Source organism: Rhinoderma darwinii, chromosome 12, assembly GCF_050947455.1.
Source record: "Rhinoderma darwinii isolate aRhiDar2 chromosome 12, aRhiDar2.hap1, whole genome shotgun sequence".
NCBI lineage: Eukaryota > Metazoa > Chordata > Amphibia > Anura > Rhinodermatidae > Rhinoderma > Rhinoderma darwinii.
In genome coordinates this window covers 62,026,416-62,046,774 of record NC_134698.1, presented here as the reverse complement: position 1 = coordinate 62,046,774, position 20,359 = coordinate 62,026,416, and the positions used below count along the sequence as shown (strand labels likewise).

Below are 20,359 nucleotides of genomic sequence, written 5' to 3'. Positions count from 1 at the left end.
TCCCCCCTGTAGATAGCGCCATACAGTCCCCCCTGTAGATAGCGCCATACAGACCCCCCTGTAGATAGCGCCATACAGACCCCTCTGTAGATAGCGCCATACAGTCCCCCCTGTAGATAACGCCATACAGCCCCCTCTGTTGATAGCGCCATACAGTCCCCCCTGTAGATAACGCCATACAGCCCCCTCTGTAGATATCTTGAGATTCAGTCCTGCTTGATAGGTAACAGTGCAGTAAGCTAAGCATGATAAGATCATCTAAATTATTGCATCTCAGTTGCATGAGTGCTTTGTGTTATATTCAATGATTCAATTTAACCTAAGTCTCTAAATGTGGGCAAAGAAAATAAAAAAACTATACTCACCTCCTCCCTCGCCTCCGTTCACCCGCCGCAGCCCCCATCCTCCTGTCTCGGTCTGTGTTACAAGTGTACAAGGCTGCACTGGTGACGCGCTGCCGATGGCACGTGACCGCTGCTGCCAATAACTCCTCATTGGTGTGCTGCTGAGGACAGTAGTTCCACAGCAAATCGCTGTTGAGGGCATTGATTGGCTGCAGCGGTCATGTGCCATCGACCGCGCGTCACCACAGCAGCTTTGTAAACACAGAAAGGGATAGGGGCTGCGGAGGGGGAACGGAGGCGCCGGAGGAGGTGAGTATAGGTTTTTCATTTTCTTTGCCCACATTTAGGGACTTAGTTTAGATAAGAATTTAACCCGGAAAAAAATGTGTTACTTGTGTTCTAAACTGGTAATAAAATGTACAATATAAATCTTCCTTCATAATTTTTATTAGTAAGGTTTATTTTTATATGCATATATATGTTTAGGTAACTTTGTCGGTATTGGGGGGGGGGGCGGGGGGGCCCTGGCACATTATCTGCACAGGGGCCTTTTGCAGTCTGTGTCCGCCACTGGTTGCAGGTGAACACCAAGTGTCAAAGGAAGGCAATAGATGTAGTGTGGCTGTGTGTGTGCGTGCTGATACCTCCTGCTCTCTGACTTATTGCTGAGAAAGAAAGGGGTGTGCACACAATTGAGACATCAGAAGCAGAAAAAGAAAGCTTGAGTCTTCACTGTCACATCTCCGGTGGTCTACAATCACTTGGCTGCCTGCAGCATTTACTTGAAGTTGCCTTCTTTCCTGCAATACACAGCAGGGTGCCAGCTACTTTGTCCATGGTGCCATTTCTGGTCCTGCAGATAAGGTGACCCTTAGATCTCGAGTGGAGGGGCTGTGATGGGGGGTTTAGTTGTTCTCCCTCCTCTCTTCTACATATGGGCTGCCGAAGAGGGTGAATAGGGAGGGGAGAGAATGTGTAAATCCTGCTTCATATATGGGACCTGTGGTAGAGATGGGGTGCAGTCTGCAGCATTGGCTGAGTGCTCTCTACAAGTGATGCTGGCTTCTTCTCCTGGGCAACAGGATTTCCTCATACTGCATCAGGGAGACCTGAAGAAATAGAATGGCAAAGGATGTCTACTGAAGTAGAAAGTGAAGCAGCTGCTGAAACCCCAGCAGATACCCCGGGTGCAAATGATATAACTACACCAGAGGTGGATGAGAGAGAGGAGGTGAGCTATGAAGGTCATTTATACTACTGCTATATATAACTATACAATGTCATACCTTGCAAAACAAAAACACAGCACTTCATCGCTTACACGTAGATACCTACATATATATGTTTATATATTTATGTGTATATCTTTACATACACACATATCTGTATAGCACCATCACCTTTGTAGCATTGTACATTGTAGAACAATTACAGGTAATACTATATAACCATTGACAGATTATGTTACAATGTATTATTTTCATTAAATGACACAGTGTTTTGTAAACCCCCTAAAAGAAGTCAATAACAAGGTTTCCAGCAGTCCAGGGGTTACGTTACTGGTAGTAAGGCACTCAGGCTGCAGTGCTAACATCCTTCTTGTTCCTGCTCCCCACTAATGAGAGATGTGAAGCATCAATGTGCTGCTATGAGATAAGGCAGCCATCCAGGGAATACTACAGACAGCACATTAAACAGACTACCAGCGCACAATCCACAGGAGATGTTCAATGCAGAACCTTGCAGGTCGTATTATTTTCCTGCAGGCTTCCCGCCCCTATGTGCCAAACATAATGCGCCGGGGAAAGCTACGCTAAAGTCCGATGACAACAATACTTATCTCTTTGTCAATGCAGCATTGAACGCTTTGCAGGCATGACGCTAAAAACACTGCAGTTTTTCCCTTTAATTGTTTTTTTTTTTTTACTTATTCTCAGTGTTTGCAGGGAAGTGTGATGCAGATCTTAGCTGCATATTACAATGAAAAACCTGCAGATTTTCTTAACCATATTAATACCCATAAGTGATACCTGTTCAGACTGCATAAGCTCAATACAAAGGAGACTTTAATATTTTAAATTTTCCCACTGATGTGAATCATGAACCTGTGGCAAATCTGTTCTACTGTCCCAAGTAAAAAGTTAGTATGGGTTAAGCAAAACCTTTGTTATATGATTTGTGCAAAGGATATTTTGGGGTCTTTTTTCCAGCCATATATATATAATGATGATGCAAGTCTCATCTGTTTCATAACTATGTGTGATATAACTTTGCTAATGCCTACAGCAGATATACAAGGTTTCCATTTAAAGGCAGGTTCACTGCTCCAAGACTAGTTTAGGTCAAATATGTTTTGTTATAGATATTAGTTATGGTATTATTTATGCTTTTAGATATATCCTAATTTTGGAAACTGCAGAGTTTACTGTAGAGCTAGATTACCAATCCTGGCAGCCCATAAGTGGCAACATAGATCCGGGCTGTAGCTAAAAGAAGGGGATACCACATGTTAAACAACCCATGTTCCAAAAGGACATATGAAAAATGCTTGGAAGCAGACAACCCCTTAAAAAAATCAAAAGATCCTGTTTTTATTCAGTCATGCTGGTGACTATGGCAAGCTATAACCTCCTTGAAAGAGGGTCCCCCATGAAAGACATATCTGGTACTGGAAGTCCAACAGCTGGGTGGCCACTTCTCCACTGGGTCTCCATTCCTAGAAGAGAAGTGGGCACCCACGCACAGTCACTCTTCACTAATGTCTATGAGATATACTGAAATAGCCAGAAAAGTGAGTGTTCTCTCTTCTATATCTCACATATGCTGTGGTGGAGAGTGGCTGTTCATGCACCACCACTTTTCTTGAAACGGGGAACCAGGTAAACCCATTCTCCGGATCAGTAGGGGTCCCAGCTGTTGGACCCCATCAATCAGATATTTATGGCACATCAAATGGATATGTCAGTAATGTCTTTCATTTTAAAGGGGATTCAAAACTTTAACATTGATGACCTATACTTGTGATAGGCCATAAATGTTTGATCGGTGGGGGGTCAACCTCCGAGACCCCTGCAAATCGACATGATGAAGGAGCTGTGGTGCTCACCTTTAGGGTATGTTCACACAAGGCGGATACGCTGCGTAAATACGACGAAAAACCGCACCAAATTGTTGTCAGATGCGGAAAACCGCACATAAAAAAATCTATACTTACCCATAGCCATGGCGACGCGTCCCTCTGACGTCCTACAGCCCAGCCTCCTCGGATGACGTTTTATCCCATGTGACCGCTGCAGCCTGTGAAAAATTTCCTATACTAGTGTGCAGCCGATCAAACAGCGGTGACCATAGGTGCCCAGCTCCTAACGCCCCAGAGACCCACCTAATTTTGCTACGGCTTGTGTATTATAAATACCTTTTTTATAGACTGCTACACATTTTGGGATAAAGATCACCAAAAGTGGAGTTGAATTAACTAACAAGTAGCATAAGCAGTAGTAATAGTAATACATCATCTTGGCCAGTCTACATGTTTCCTATGCCCTAGCAATAGGAGGTGCAGAAGTTGCAGTGGCACCCGGGCACTTGTGCAAGAGGGGGTCTAAATTCCCTTTCTGCCATATAATAAGTCAGCAGTATTCTAAATGGCATGTGAGCTCATGTTATATAAGTTTCATCAGGGCCCTCAAGGTTTTTTTGTTGTTTTTTTAAAAATACTTTATTTGATTTTCCATCTGTATAAAACCATAATCCATTCGCAGTGTTATTACTAATAGACTCTACCCATACACCCCCCTTCCCTCCCCCTCCCAGCCTGTACGTGGTCCGTGCTCACCCTTTTGCTTTTCTTCTAGTTTCAGTTTATATACATCTCCTGAAACTCTGTGCTAGATAGCATTCTTTTAACAAATGGATTCCATTTTTCCCCCAGCCTTCTGGGCTATGTTCTCTTTTAAATTTATTTTTATCTATCCACTGCAAATATAATATTTTTTTCCAAAACTTCTTAACCTGGACAAACGATGGTATATGGCTTAATCTATGTCCCCATATAGACCAATCCTAAAGCCGTATGTTGGGTAAAGCCTCCTTCACATCTGCGTCGGTCTTTCCATTGTTCTGCACCATCAGAGGAGCAGAACAACCAAAATATCGGAAGAGCTTGTTCCGTTGTACAACGAACACCATCGGCGCCAGATGGAACCCCTTGACTTTTATAGGTTCCATCGGGTTTCCATCAGGGTGTCTGTGATTTTACCGGAAACAATAGCGCTATTGTTTCCGGTATTTTTGTCCGGATCCGTGACAAAGGCCCTTAACGGATGTGAACCGGACCTATTCCATTTCTAAACACCCTTTCACCAAAAAAATTTCCTATATGAGAGTGTAGCCGATCAAACAGCGGTGTCCATAGTCGACTACGCTATTGACTCAGCCGAAAAAACAGAAACCTTACGGAACGGAGACAAACGGAAACAATTAGCAACGGAAGCGTTACCATTGAAATCAACGGTAATGCAAACTGAAAGCTATGGTTTCCATTCATGGGTTCCCCTGACGGAAAGATCTGACGAAACCCCGACGCAGATGTGAAGGAAGCCTAAAACACAGTATATAGCTGTATGTCGGCTGGGCGACTATGACCCTTATCAAAATCATGATTAATTGAACATGTAACCTTTATTACGATTATTTAGGCCACACTCCTTTTTGCATGCTACGCCATTGTAATAATATTTATCCCCTGAGCCTGCTGTATACCACTGGATATAATATAACCCCCGACACTGCCCCTCACACAGTATAATGCCCCCATAGTGCCCCACACAGTATAATGCCCCTATAACTGCCCCTCCACACAGTATAATGCCCCTCATAACTGCTCGTCCACACAATATAATGCCCCCCATAACTGCCCTCCACACAGTATAGAGACACCTGGTCTACCACTGGATTCAACTGTATCTGCGTCCTGAAGATGCAGATACAGTTTAAACTGGGAATTGTTTTTTGAAAAAAACGAAATGCGCAAGGTGACATCGGTTAATTGCACTGACTTTTTTTTTATTATTAATTGTCCAGCCCTAGTGTATGTGCCCCTGCATTACAAAGATAGTTAAAGGGGTGTCTCAGGATGACCACTCTGTCCATATACCCCATTAGGACATATAGAAGTCATAGAGGGACCCTGCCTTTTGTGTGTGCTAGAACGGAGAGCCGCTGTGTAAGAACGGCTCCCACTCTGGCAGACACAGCACGTTGCTGCATTACATGAATGACTATTCATTTGTATAGCTGCCATGTAATGCTACATTTTTTTTTTGCAGAAACAATAGCGTAGTAGACTACGCTATAAAACTTAGCGGTTTAGCTACATTTTGGCAGGGGCGCAACACAGCAGACTTTTTACAGGGCCCCCCCTGCTCCCCTGGGTGCCCCACATCGCCCCCCGTTTTAGATAGTGCCATACAGCCGCCGCTTTATATAGTGCCGCAACCTCCTCCTTGTAGATAGTGCCATACAGCCGCCCCTTTATATAGTGCCGCTACCTCCTCCTTGTAGATAGCGCCATACAGCCCCCCTCTCCTCTGTAGGTATCGCCATACAGCCCCCACACTTCTCCTCTGTAGATAGCACCATCCAAACAAAAAACGTTGACGAATGGAGCTGCTCCACAACGCCGACTGGGATTCTTGCTTAGGCCGAAGTGATCCAGTGATGTCATCACGCCAGCCTGCGCAGGGATCCTGTACCTGCGCCTGGTAGGCTGCAGACCAACTCGGCCTGTAGCCTGGTAAATGGCAGAGCAGTGAGATACCTCCCTTCTCTGCCCTAGTGTTCAATAGTTTCTGATTCCCAAGGACGCAGAGACTATTGAATGTGGCGTCGCCACAGGGCATAGGGGGGATCCATGCCTGTGGGCGGCACAAGCTCCCTCATGCCATGGGCCCCGTAGCAGCTGCTATGGCTCCTACGCGGTAGTTACGCCACTCCCGGCTGGTCATACATATCTGCTATGGGAAAATAAAGTATTATATGCTGGCTATTTAAAAGAATAGTCGTAATAGTGTAATACATGAATGGGCAAGGTCTACCAGAGCAGGACCCACTCTATATGCCCTAATAGACAAAGCCTTTCACTTCAAATATTTTGGCTGTATAGGATATATTGTAATTTGTGCTATTTATAGAGAATTTTCATGCAGACAAGTAAACAATATGGCAGGCCTACGCTTTGATTTATAAATGCGCATATGAAGTGAATGCATAGATACAGCTCATCTATTTTATTGTCTATTTAGAGAAATAAGAGCATCCACAGATTAAGTTACTTTTCAGAATGTGTCATTTTGATGAACCGGAACATTATTCTACAAAGTATTGCCTGCTTCTTCTTATATAGGACATTATAGCAGCATATATTGTTGTAAAGTGCAATAAATTGTGTCCATGACTGATGTAATTGCTGTAAGATTTACATGATATGCTAATGTTTAGTGTGCCGCTAACATGATTTTAAGTGATTTCACATGTAAATGAGGGGGAAAGAGGTCAACGTGCATATAATGGATTTTCCTACTACTGTCAGTCACATATAAATTACATAGAATTTACTGAGGAATAAATAGAATACATTTGTTCCCACGAGATCAAGTCACAAGGATGATAATGGTATATAATCAGACAATTAGCTACTTTACATTGTAGGCTTTTCTTGTGCAGGGACTTCTTAGAGTTTTTTTGCAGGTGGAAAAATCTGATTTTCAGATTTTGACCTGCCTGCACTCTCTTTGCCGCGTTTTTTTCTACGTTCTTCTACCGTGACCATTGAGCGCCATTGATGTCAATGGGAGGTCAGAGACGGAAACGCCCGACGAAAGAGCATGACGCTTTCTACCGCGAGCGTTTTTTCCGCTTGCGGGAAAAAAACACCTCCGCCGCCCATTGAAATTAATGGAAGGTGTTTTCAGCAATTTTTGGGCGAGGTTTCAGATGCCGTTTCCACGTCCAAAATACGTGCCAAAAATCTCTGCGTGAACAGGGCCTTACTGTTTTATTGTTAGTTGCTGTGTCCATCATTGTAAATAATAATATGTCAAATAAAAATAATCAAGCAACTTTGTAAATAGCCTTGGTTTAAAATCTCCTGTTTTGTTTTTACTGCTCCTGTACAAGGCCCATGTGTCTCCATAGAAACAGACTACAAACAAACACTGTGTTGTCTGATCCTGCAGACATTTATTCCCTACGGCCGGGTTCCCACGTAGCATAATTGCTGCGGAATTTCCGCAACGGAATTCTGTACAGAAATCCCGCAACATTTACAGTAGAAGCAAAGTGGATGAAACTTAGAAAATCTCATGCCCACACTGCAAAAAACAACAACACAGTGTAAGCATTAAGAAATTGACCTGCGATGCGGAATTTAATTCCGCTTCATGTTAATTTATGCTGCGTTTTTGTTGACTTTCCGTTGCGGTTTTCCCCATTGAATTCAATGGGGATGCAAAACCCGAAATAGCGAGCCAAGTGTTGCGACTTTTGCGGCGTATTCGTAGCGATTACCCTGCAAAAATTGCAACTACGGAAAAAAATAAATCATACTATCCCAGAATGCCCTCCTTCTTCCTGGAGTCTGGCCTCCTGGGATGACGTTGCATCCCATGTGACCGCTGCAGCCAATCTCAGGCTGCAGCGTCACGTGGTCTGCAACGTCATCCAGGGAAGCTGGAGCGGTCGTCAGAGGCGGGAGGGGGTAAGTATGGACGGCTTTATTCCACAGAGGAAATTCTGCCTGAAAAACTGCACTACAATGGTGCGATTTTAAGGACTGAGTGAACTGCGGGTTCCAGGTCGGATACGCTGCGTGGTTTTTACACAGCGTATATATGTCCTGTGGGAACTCAGTCTACTTCTTACTTGCCTACATTTGCATGACTGCAGGATCAACTACACAAAGTTTGTTTCTAGTCTGTAAGGGCATGACCACACGTGGCGGATTTCCTCCGCAACTGTCCGCATCAATGCCGCACAGAATCTGCGTTGCAGATTCTGCTGCGGATCTGCACAAAATGTGCAGTACATTGATGCGGACTAGCTGCTGCGGACTGTGCTTCCCTTCTCCCTATCAGTGCAGGATAGAGAGAAGGGACAGCACTTTCCCTAGTGAAAGTAAACGATTTTCATACTTACCGGCCGTTGTCTTGGTGACGCGTCCCTCTTTCGGCATCCAGCCCGACCTCCCTGGATGACGCGCCAGTCCATGTGACCGCTGCAGCCTGTGCTTGGCCTGTGATTGGCTGCAGCCGTCACTTACACTGAAACGTCATCCTGGGAGGCCGGACTGGAGACAGACGCAGGGAGTTCTCGGTAAGTATGAACTTATATGTTTTTTTACAGATACATGTATATTGAGATCGGTAGTCACTGTCCCGGGTGCAGAAACAGTTACTGCCGATCGCTTAACTCTTTCAGCACCCTGGACAGTGACTATTTACAGACGTCTCCTAGCAACGCTCCCGTCATTACGGGAGCCCCATTGACTTCCTCAGTCTGGCTGTAGACCTAGAAATACATGGGTCCAGCCAGAATGAAGAAATGTCATGGTAGTAAAACCAATACGCTCCGCACCACACATAAGATCTGCGGACTTCATTGCAGAATTTTGACTCTCCATTGAAGTCAATGGAGAAATTCCGCCATGAGTCCGCCACTGCTCCGCAACAGACAGAGCATGCTGCGGACACCAAATTCCGCTCCGCAGCCTATGCTCCGCAGCGGAATTTTACGCCTCGTCTAAACGAACACTGCTAAATTAAAGTGTAAGTCAATGGACAAACGGCACCGCTGCGGATTAACGCTGCGGAGTGTCCGCAGCGGAATTTAAGTGAAATTCCGCCACGTGTGAACCCAGCCTAACTATGGAGACACAGAGGTCTGCAAAGGAGCTGTAGACACCCAAAAAATGTTTTTATATCAATACTATTTGCACACTTGCTTGATTTTTTTTAAACTACATTAAATCAATAAAAAAATCCAAATAAAAAAAAGTAATTTGTCTTCTTTTGTCAAGTTGGCAAAATTGCCTCCTTCATTTATATATATAAAAAATAATAAAATAATAAAAAAATAATTATTTATATATATATATATATATATATATATATATATATATACACATATATAATTATTTTTGTATTATTTTTTTATGGGAAAGCAATATGGCCACCATAACAGCTCTTTTAAGGGTTATCACCCAGCTTTTCCAGACATCTGAATGGCATCGATAAATCTCTCGCTTTCATCTGACTGCTTAACTAGACTGATTTGACATTCAAAAGTCTTTCAGAGCGGAATGACAACCCCTGTGCGAGCTGTAATTTTGACAATACTGTTTCTCACCGTGCTTTCCTAGAAACAGATAAAACGAAGAACCTGCTAATTAGCCACATTGTTTATATCTGCTTTCCTACTAGCAGTGGGCATCCCGCCAGTGCCAGCTCTAGTAGAGGAGGGTCCTATTAGCTAAACATAGCTCTAAAGGAGCATTTTATTAAAAAATTATACGACCCCTTTAAATCACATTTCTGCAGAACGAGGGTATGTTCACACGCAGTAGCAAAATACGTCTGAAATTACAGAGCTTTTTTCGCCTGAAAACAGCTCCTGATTTTGAGACATTTTTGTAACTACTCGCGTTTTTCGCGGCGTATTTTACGGACGTTATTGGAGCTGTTTTTCAATGGAGTCAATGAAAAACGGCTCCAAAAACGTCCCAAGAAGTGACATGCACTTCTTTTTTGTGGGCGTCTTTTTACGCGCCGTATTTTGACAGCGACGCGTAAAATTACACCTCGTGGGAACAGAACATCGTAAAACCCATTGAAAGCAATGAGCAGATGTTTGTAGGCGTAATGGAGCTGTTTTTTCAGGCGTAATTCGAGGTGTAAAACGCCCGAATTACGTCTGAAAACAGTGCGTGTGAACATACCCTATCACTGTATTGGTTGAAGAGGCCCATTAGGATGGTGTCTAATTCATGTAATAAACAGTAAGTAAGCATGCCAGGTATTATGTAATAAGTGACATAGTGAATTCCGGATTCTCTCCATGGAGATTGAACAGTCAGCAGTAGCCAGTGTGTGCCAGCTGCTCGACACCTGCAAGCATCGTCCGCTGTAGATGTTCTGTCAGCAATAGCTCCAGCCCTGTCAGCATTAGCAAGGCTACTGTGACATAATTAATGCTGTCCGCTAGCTGTCACATGTACGCTATGTCAGTTTGGTTTATGAACAAGTCCCAAGAAATCAGATTGCAGTGTCCAATATGTAATATACAAGGCTTTATGTACATTTCTAGAAGGAGCGGCAGCACTTCTGCAGCTTTTGAATTATACCTAAAGAAGACCTGTCAGATTTTTACATACTTGTATTCCCCATTAAATAACAATTCTGGTACTTCTTTTCTTAGAACAATAAATTGTGCCATTCCTCTATTACTCCTCCTAGAAATTGCCATACCTTTTTCCAAAGGGGTGTGTTGCTATACAGTCTTGCACTGATTGGACAGTGTCAGACTGTGTAGCGACACACCCCCAACTGGTAATACCCAGTTGTCAATTTATTCATACATTTCTAGAAGGAATAACAGAGGAACGTCACAACTCTGGAGTTCTAAGCAAAGATGTTTCAGAATTGTGATTCAATGGAAAATACAAGTATATACTAAAACAGACACGTCAGGAGAGGTGACAGGTCCTCTAAAAATTCAGTTAAAACCCATAGTTTCCCATGTGAATTCTCACTTATAATTATGATGACTGATACCACTGCTGTTTCTTGTAAGGCTGTATTCACATCAGCGTTGTCTTTCCGTTGAGGGGTTTCCGTCGGAGGTTTCTGTCGGGTAACCCTTCAACGGAAAGGAAGACGGAAACCTTAGCCTCCGTTAGCATCATTATTCATCTCAATGGTGACGGAAACTTTACTAATGGTTTCCGTTTGTCACCGTTGTGACAGGGTTCCGTTTTGACGGAATCAATAGCGCAGTCGACTGCGCTATTGATTCAGTCAAAAACAACGGAACCCTGTCACAACGGTGACAAACGGAAACCATTAGTAAAGTTTCCGTCACCATTGAAATCAATGGTGATGCAAACGGAGGCTAAGGTTTCCGTTTGCCTCTCCGTTGACTTACCGACGGAAACCTCAGACGGAAACACTCAACGAAAAGTGACGCTAATGTGAATAGGCCCGAAGTTTCTGAATAATATAATATAATGTGTCTGGGTCGTTGCATAGCAACAATCTAGGCCTGTACTGGGTGACAACTACAAATCTACATAACACTGTGTATTCAGCTGTTGTCACTGAATGACCTCCAGGCTGCATGCTGTAGCTAATGTAAGGCTATTATCAACCAATCATTTCTGCCCTTTCTTGTAATGGGCTGGACTTTCCATGCTACCTGTGACATGAATGCTGCTGCACAGGACACAGTGTGCAGCTACCCCAGGGCTTTTTCTTGTACTTTAGGCCCTGTTCACAGAGTTATTTTGCAAGCAGGGAAATCTACCTCAATATTCCATCAGCTGCATTTTTTTGTCCATGACCATTGAGCACCGCGAGCAAAAAACGCTTTCTCTGCCTCCCATTGATTTCAATGAGAGGTCAGAGGCAGAACCGCGGCAAAAAAAAGCATGCTGCTTTGATTTTTTTTTTTACAGCGAAAAAGCGGACAAAAACAAAATCAATGGGAGGCGGTTTCGGACGTTTTTTGCCACTGATTCCGATGTGGTTTCCATGTCAAAAAACTCAGTGTGAACTAGGCCTCAGATAAGCATATGTGGCTCTAGAGCATCCTGCTCACAATTTCGATTAGCTTGCTTGGCTTTCTCTAAAACTCATATAGACCTCTGTGGAGAGGGCAACACGAGTGCACGTCACTTCTATATGTGGCTGCGATGGGGGGTAAGTTGGCACCTGGATCCCAGTGGTAGGACCGGGCCTCCCAACAAATATTTTTCCTAAGGCCCTCCACCAACCTTAATCTTGTCCAGGGGAGTCCTGATCATTTGAATGTTTGGGGCACAGATATTTCAGATTGTGGCCCTGGGGTGTTGTGGTTGATTTTATGTGTCTGTTGGAGTTTTTCTTTAAAGGAAGGGTGTCGCTAAAAAAATGTTTTTTATATCAATTTGCTTTTAGTGTTTTATTAAAAAATGTTTTATTTCTTTGTGTGTTTGTGTTTTTACTTTTTTTTATTTTTTTACTTTTTCTTGTCTATGGGGGCTGCCATTTTTTTTTTCCATCTCTGTATGTGTCGATTAACGACACATACAGACATGGAATACGGCACATACAGCCCCATAGAGAATGCGAACGGGACCCGTTCCATTCACTATGCTGTACGCCGTCTGTGTGGGAATGGAAGGTCTTCGGTCGAGCGACGTCCGGCGCCATTTTCTTGTGGACCGGAAGCCGCGGCCGGACAGTAAGATTACTACTTCCGGTCGTGGCTTCTGGACTTGTGTTCTAATGCAAGCACTTGGAGCGGAGGGAGCAGACGGAGCGGACGGACCGGAGGGAGCGGCGGCGGCAGGAGCAGGTAAGTTAGGTCTGTGTATGTACGTGTTTTAGTGTGTGATTACTACTGTATGTAAACCTACTACACTGTGTGTTAGCTCAAAAAATGGCGACACACAGTGTAGGAGGTTTGACCGGTCAATCCCCTCCTTTCTCCTGGCACTAGCCAGGATAAAGGAGGGGGGATTCTGTGAGCTCACTAGAGCGAGTGTGTTTTCTCAAATTTTGCAGCATAAAGCAATGTGGTTGCTTTACCACATGCCAATGCTGCAATTTTGGGAATTGCTCCATCTAGTGACCAGCACTGGGAAATGTTATGAATTAGAATCTAATTTCCTGACTCGTGAAAAAATTAAAAAAATTAGAACAATGTTTAATCATTTATACACTAACTGTTTAACTAAAAAAAATAATAATAATTTCTAGCGACACATTCCCTTTAATGGCATGTTCAGACGTGGCGGAATTGCTGTGGAATTCCGCTGTGGTCAGTCCGCAGTGAAATTCTTCAGCGGCCGTTTTTTACATTTGTTTCAATACATTTTTAGGAGAATTAGTTCAGACATTGCGGAAAACTCAGCTGCGGACCATAGGATGCGGTGCGGAATTTTCCCTCCGCAGCATGCACGGTCTGTTGCGGAAAAGAAGCAAAATTTCACTGCGGTTTTCAGCCTTTGCAATGCAAAAACTGAAATCTGTGGCAAGTCTGCTTTGTTTTCTGCAACGTCTGAATTACCTGTCAAATAGGCAAATGTTGGTGCAGATTCGTTGCGTAATTGCCCCAAATCTGCACCAACATTTCTAGCGGAAAAACTCTGCCACGTGTGAACATGCCCTAAGAGGTAAGAAGATTTCATCATGCTTTCTTTTCCCTGTTTTACCTGGATGGCTCCCGCTTTCCCATAATTCTTAAGAACCTGATAGAAGACAACTCAAGAAATTATATTTACTGGTGATATTTATTTTATTTTAGTAGGAAATACATTTTAATGTGGTCTTTATTACGTGTATTTGTTCTTTGTTTTTCCAGTTCTTTATTGTTGAGCTGTCATCGATCCCTTCTCTGTGTGATCCTGTGATGTGTTGAGGACTAGCTTCACACATTCTGCTGTTCATGCCGTGCCAGTGACCAGGACAGATATCTGTTTAACAAGCACATTCACAGTTTTTAGCTACAAAGGACCTGGTTTATGTCTGCAGTTCCCATACCATTTGCAATAAAGTACATTTTAAAGAACATTCCGTACAAGATTTATCTATTCAACTTCATGTTCCATGTAGACTATACCATGGTTCAAAATATAAATACAATCAAGTGGATTATCCCACAAAGACATCATATATGGCACATCCTAGCGATATGCCATAACATTATAAGACGGGAATATCACTTTAAATTACTTGGCGGTAAGGTTTTTGTTTTTTTCTTTTAACAGGACAGCCTGAATAATTGCTGTACTATCCAATGTGTAGTTATTTTTCACAGTTTGTTGACCTGTTAAAAGGAGTATAAGTGATATATGCTGGTAAAGCCTTGGGTACAAACAATAAACAGCTATTTATGAATATGTTAAAATATTGGATAAGTAAAAAAATAAGATAGGCGTGGGCCATCAATATCTGATCGGTTCTGGTCCGACTCCCAGCACCCCCAATCAGCTGTTTTGAAGGGCCCGCAGTGCTCCTACGAGCACTGCTTCCCCTTTATATCCTTTACTACTCACACTGTGAATCGCCAACACAATTGTAGCGGCGATTCACAGTATTATAGTATTTACTTCAATGGGAGAAGGCTGTAATACTATGGACTGCTGCTACAATTCACAATGTGAGCAGTAAAGGAGATGAAGAGCGCTTCGTCCCCATCAAAAAAGTTGATCGGCAGGGATGCCGAGAGTCAGACCCCAACCAATGAGATATTGACGGCCTATCCTGAGGATAGGCCATCAATTTCTTAGGACTGGAAAACCTATTTAAGTGTTCATGTAGAAAACAAATGCCATAAGTCATATAAAAAACATAAGAATTTCTCAATCAGAACTTTTTAATGTGTACAAAAAATAATATCTTTTAACAGCTAAACATATTACTGTCATAGAGTTCTTTATACTTTTTTTATACTCTACTAAATTTCCTTCCAATTGCAACATTCAATTAGAATTAGTCAACGGGTGGACATCAACCCCCTTCTGAAATGGCCTATTCTTCTATATTAAAAAAAAGGGTAACAGCAATAGTACATTGCTTTTCTATATCTGAAAACTGGTTTTAATAATACTACTGCTTAGCTTTCTACCCCTTGGGGCTATACAAAGTACATTAATTGGTAGTTTCCATTTATCAAAAAACGTATTGACTACTGTGCATACTCTTCTATTAATGCAGTGTTGATCTCTCACGTGTCTCTCTATTTTTGGCTTCTTGCAGCAGCGTCCCGAGAAGCAGTCATTGAGTGCCTCTATGTGTCGGGAGTCTCACTGGAAATGTCTCCTTCTCTCCATCCTTATGCTTGTTTGCCTTTGTACTGTCACCTGGTGCCAGGTTACTAGTGTTACCAAGCTCAGTTTCGACAGCTCCTTGAAGGGAAGGTCCATGATCTACCATGGTAGTCCTTGCTCAGATGGCTATGTCTACATTCCCTTGGCCTTCCTAGCAATGCTGTATGTGGTCTACTTGGTGGAATGTTGGCACTGTCACGCCAAAAGTGAACTTCAACATAAAGCTGATGCTAATAGTGTTTATGATCAAATACAGCGTATGCGCCAAGCTACACCTTGCATTTGGTGGAAGGCCATTAGTTACCACTTTGTTAGACGCACTAGACAAGTCACTCGCTACCGTCATGGTGATGCCTATACAACTACTCAGGTCTACCATGAGCGAGTTAACACCCATGTTGCTGAAGCAGAGTTTGAATACTCACATTGTGGGATAAAAGACATTTCCAAAGAGTTGTTAGATCTGGATCGTCATCCGGCCACCAAATTAAAGTTCACCAAGTGCTTCAGTTTTGCCAACCTGGAGTCAGAAAACTCATATCTTACCCAACGTGCCAGGTTCTTCACAGAGATTGAAGGCCTAGATGACTATATGGAAGCAAGGGAAGGAATGCAATTGAAAAATGTGGATTTCAAAGAGTTGGTAATTGCCTATGTGAACCTAGAACAACTACCGTGGTATGTTTCACACTATGCTTTCTGGGCAGCTGCCTTGCTCATGTTGTCATGGCCACTAAGGGTTTTTATTGAATATAGGACTGCCCATGTTCATTATCATATTGAGAAACTTCTAGGGATGGATTACACACCTCAAGCCGTGGCAGAGGAGCCCATATACCGATTCAGAATGCCACGTGTCAGCACCCTGGATAGTACAGAACTTGAATGGCATATTTGTACCAACCGCCAATTGATTCCCAGCTATTCTGAGGCAGTGCTGATGGACCTAACAGATGCGTCAGTATGCAATGGCTACTCTGCTTGTGGCTACAGTGGTGCCTTGCGTGGGTGTGAAGGCTGCAACAGGGCATCCAGCAGTTCATCAATCTTCTCTCGCCATGCTATGCACAGCTGCAGTGGAGGGCGATCTCATCTCTCTCTCAGCACCAGCCGCTTCTCCCTATGCCAATTACATGGATCTCATAGGACAGGCCTTTGGAGGAGCCGTAGCAGTAGCTTAGCAGAGCGTGTTTGTCAGGAGGACCGATGTTGCTCCTATTCTAGCCAACTGGCACTCAATGAAAATCCACCCACTTACCACGATGCCCGTTTTTTCCCTGTGCTCATAGTACATCGTCAGGAAGGATGTAGAAGCAGAAACTTCTGTATACACCGCTCTTCCTGCATGGAAACCTCCTTGTGAAAGAATCTTTAGTAAATTCCACCTTACTGAAGGGGACCTTTAAATGTATGGCAAAATTGTTTTCACAATTACTTACAATATGTACAACAGTATAAAATAAATACTTGGAAAACTTTATTAATTATAACTTAGAAGGTTATGCACTTCACCAAAGTTCTTGAGTGTTGGCAAATGAATGTCTTGGATATCATTACATTTCTATAGAAAGAACATACTGCACTATATAACATATTTTTCTCATACTTGTTTAGCCTCTAAAATAATAAAATGCAATAATTATTTGTAAGAATTAGTTGGTCTTAGTGAACTAGCAAACCCTAAATCTTATCAAGAAATATTTTAGAGCCAGATGGATGCCATGTCATATGGTGTTTGGCAAGTTGCAATAAACACGTTAAAAACCCTGGTATGCTGTGGATTAGTTTATGGGTTGCAGTTGCACCTGGGTTAGCTGCCACGTAACAGAACAGCAGTGGTATAAATGGCATATTAGGATTAGGACCTAGGTACAGGTTTTACATGGGGGCCCATGAGCTTTCGAGCTATGCCTCTGCTGGCTTAAAGGGTTTGCTCCATGGTTTGTATCATTTTGTAAATTTTTTTAACCCTAATATGTTATCTGAATGAGTTGACTATGTACTGTAATGTACTATGTACTACATGTACTGAGACCCAGTTATGATTGTTACCGTGCAGTCTCTACAGCTACACCACTGGATTTTACACTTTTTACTGAGCTTGTCAGCTCTAAAACATGCAATTTTCTTTAATCTTCTATATCCCATATGGCATAATGTATCTACACAATATGCTATACATGTTTAATAGGTGGGGCTCCTGCAACCAAATTCTACCAGGCCACTGTCTACCGCATCCAGGTGGACAATGAATCCAAGTCTATGGGAGTTATGAAAACAGCTGAGCAGACTTCCACCACTTCCCCATTTATTCTCCTCGATGCAGTGTCTGCCTAGCAGGCAGAACAGGGGTTAAGAGCCCCCCCCCCTTCTCCCTAGATAGAGGAGCTAGAGGCAGGGCCCCTACCTATCAAAGATTTATAGAATATCCACAGAATATGGCGTAAATGCCTAAGATGGTAAAACCCCTGTAAGTTCCAAAATAAAATATTGCTTGTTGACTAACTTGTAGTATTACTTCTGAATCCTTATTTGCTTATGTTTCCATTGGAAGCCAATAAATCAAAAATAATAACTATGGAATAAATATAGATATTTTTGAATGACAAAAACATTACCATGATACCATGTATATATATATTTTAGGTACAACTTGACAAGAGCTAAAAAGAGAATTTGGTTGGTATTTGGATTTTTGAGAGCTTCAGGTTAATTATATAAAAAAAATTGATATAGCAGACGTACATTCAAGGCCTCTCACATAATGTGTCTTAAAGAAATTGTCTCAATGCAAGTCGTTCCTGATATGGTGAAAGCTTTAAAGGGACAATATCATACCTCTGTTATGTAACATGACAAATCAGTAATGCATATGAGTAGGTGCTAAGTTATAACGTTATTCATTAGTTTATGCAATTTTCATGTCGATTCCATTTTACAACTATGACCTCATTTTATATATAATTTACCATATAGTGTAGATGAGGTTATTGGTGGTGGTGGTCTTTCTATTCAATAGAGACACATACCTCTGAATTCAATGCAGTCTGTAAAGAGAAAGAAATAGAAGAAATACTGTTTATAAATATTGTGCATATAAATTCATCTTAAAAGATGATCTGTGGCCAGATTCCACACTAAAAACTGCATACATTATTACATAGATCTCATGGACCTGATGAAGCTGGTGTACTTACTTTGAAAATCCATGTAAGAATGGCTGTATAATCCTTTCTTTTTAAAAAAAAAAAATGTTTTTATCAAAGAGTTTTTCATAACATATCATTTCTTCAATACAACAAGGGAGAAGAGGGGAGGGGGAGGGAGAAAAATAGGGAAATCAAGTTATACAATCATACAGATGTGACAAAGATAAATAGTTCCAGCGCTTTTTGCAGAACATAACACTATATTGGGGTCATCTGTAAATTAGTACGGTTTAAGTCATGACATTATAATACTATTAAATACAGTGTAAGGCGCTGTTACAATCAAGTATAAGTATCAGGAATATAAGGTCAATAGTGGATATTAACAAAGCAAAGGGAGGGAAGGGGGAGTGGGATAATCAGGATTAGGATGTGCGAGTCATGAGGTTTCGAGCAAAAATTGCTCAGAAAGAAAAATGAAATGAAACAAATAAATGGATATTATGACTACAACTAAAGTTAGCACGTTATTGTGGGACTCCTGCAATTGTTTATTCAAGATACCATGTGGTATATTGAAAGCATGTGCAGAGGTTCTGTTTTATTCGCGGCGGCAGTGTGTCAATAATGGATTCCCATAAGGTAAAGAATTTCTTGACATTGAGTTCTTTATGCAGGGTGGATTCAACCCAGTCCATCCTGAAAATATAAATTATCCATGATGTCCTTGATAGTTTGGTCCGGAAAGTGTTGCAATCAGGAGTGTATCCCAGTTGGGGGAAGGGGTGGCATAATCAATAGATGATCTAAGAAAGTTCTGAAAATGTCAATGGACAGGAGCCATCCGCTGACATGAGGTCTCATAGGCACCTTACACCATCCATCTCCCACTGACCAAATATTGCTACGGGATGTCCGTTTTGGAAGTCTGGATTACCAAGTAATGGTAACAGCAGCGAAGCATAGCGATTGTATAAACCTTTCTAAAAAAAATTCTGCCTGATATTAAAATTAGCATGTTGAGACTGAGTATATGCATGATGTCATCTCAATCCCCTTCCATCTAGTGCTGACCAGCTTCTGTCAGTGTCCCTCCTCCCTCGCACAATGATAAAATCTCACACATGCACAGTACAAGCTGCAGTTTCCCTGGTTTTGCAGTAAAAGAAATCAGCAGATGCAGTTGAAAGCTGTAATTTTATACTAAAACTGCTGCTGGAAGACAGGCTCTCTTACTGTAGAATCATGAAAACTGCAGCTTGTACTGAGCATGTGCAAGATTTCATCATGGTGCGGGGGAGGAGGGGCACTGATAGGAGCTTGTCCGCTCTAGGTGGGAGGAGATTGAGATGACATCATGCATATACTTGGTGTCATAACATGCTAATTTTAATATCAAACTGGAAAACTTTGAGAAAGGATTGTACAGCTATTCTGGCATGGATTTTCGAAACGAAGTACACCAGATTCATCAGGTCTAAGATCTTTTTAATAGTATATGCATTTTGTATTCTAAAATCGATATGCACAGATCAATGACCAATAATAGTGAACATCTGCAGAGAAATGTCAGCATGCAACAATTTATATTCAATATATTCCAAATATGTGCACTCTCTAAATATGAAACGGTTCAGTCCATTATTTTCTACTACATGTGAATAGAGAAATTTGCAAACTTGGTTCCTCTAAACTGAACCACACCTTTCTAAAAGAATGATCACATCAAATTTATGGACACACGTATACACTATAATTTGATGCTTAAGACTTGTATATAAAAT

At 42.0% G+C, this 20,359-nt stretch overlaps 1 protein-coding gene across 1 annotated transcript; it reads left to right on the top strand.

Moving 5' to 3' along the window:
• The first annotated feature begins 1,120 nt into the window (after positions 1-1,120).
• On the top strand, positions 1,121-18,694 carry LOC142665298 (transmembrane protein 151B). The gene is made up of 2 exons (XM_075844949.1): positions 1,121-1,575; positions 15,356-18,694. The coding sequence occupies exons 1-2, from the start codon at positions 1,477-1,479 to the stop codon at positions 16,787-16,789; spliced, it is 1,533 nt and encodes a 510-aa protein (XP_075701064.1). The 5' UTR covers positions 1,121-1,476; the 3' UTR covers positions 16,790-18,694.
• The last annotated feature ends 1,665 nt before the right edge of the window (positions 18,695-20,359 follow it).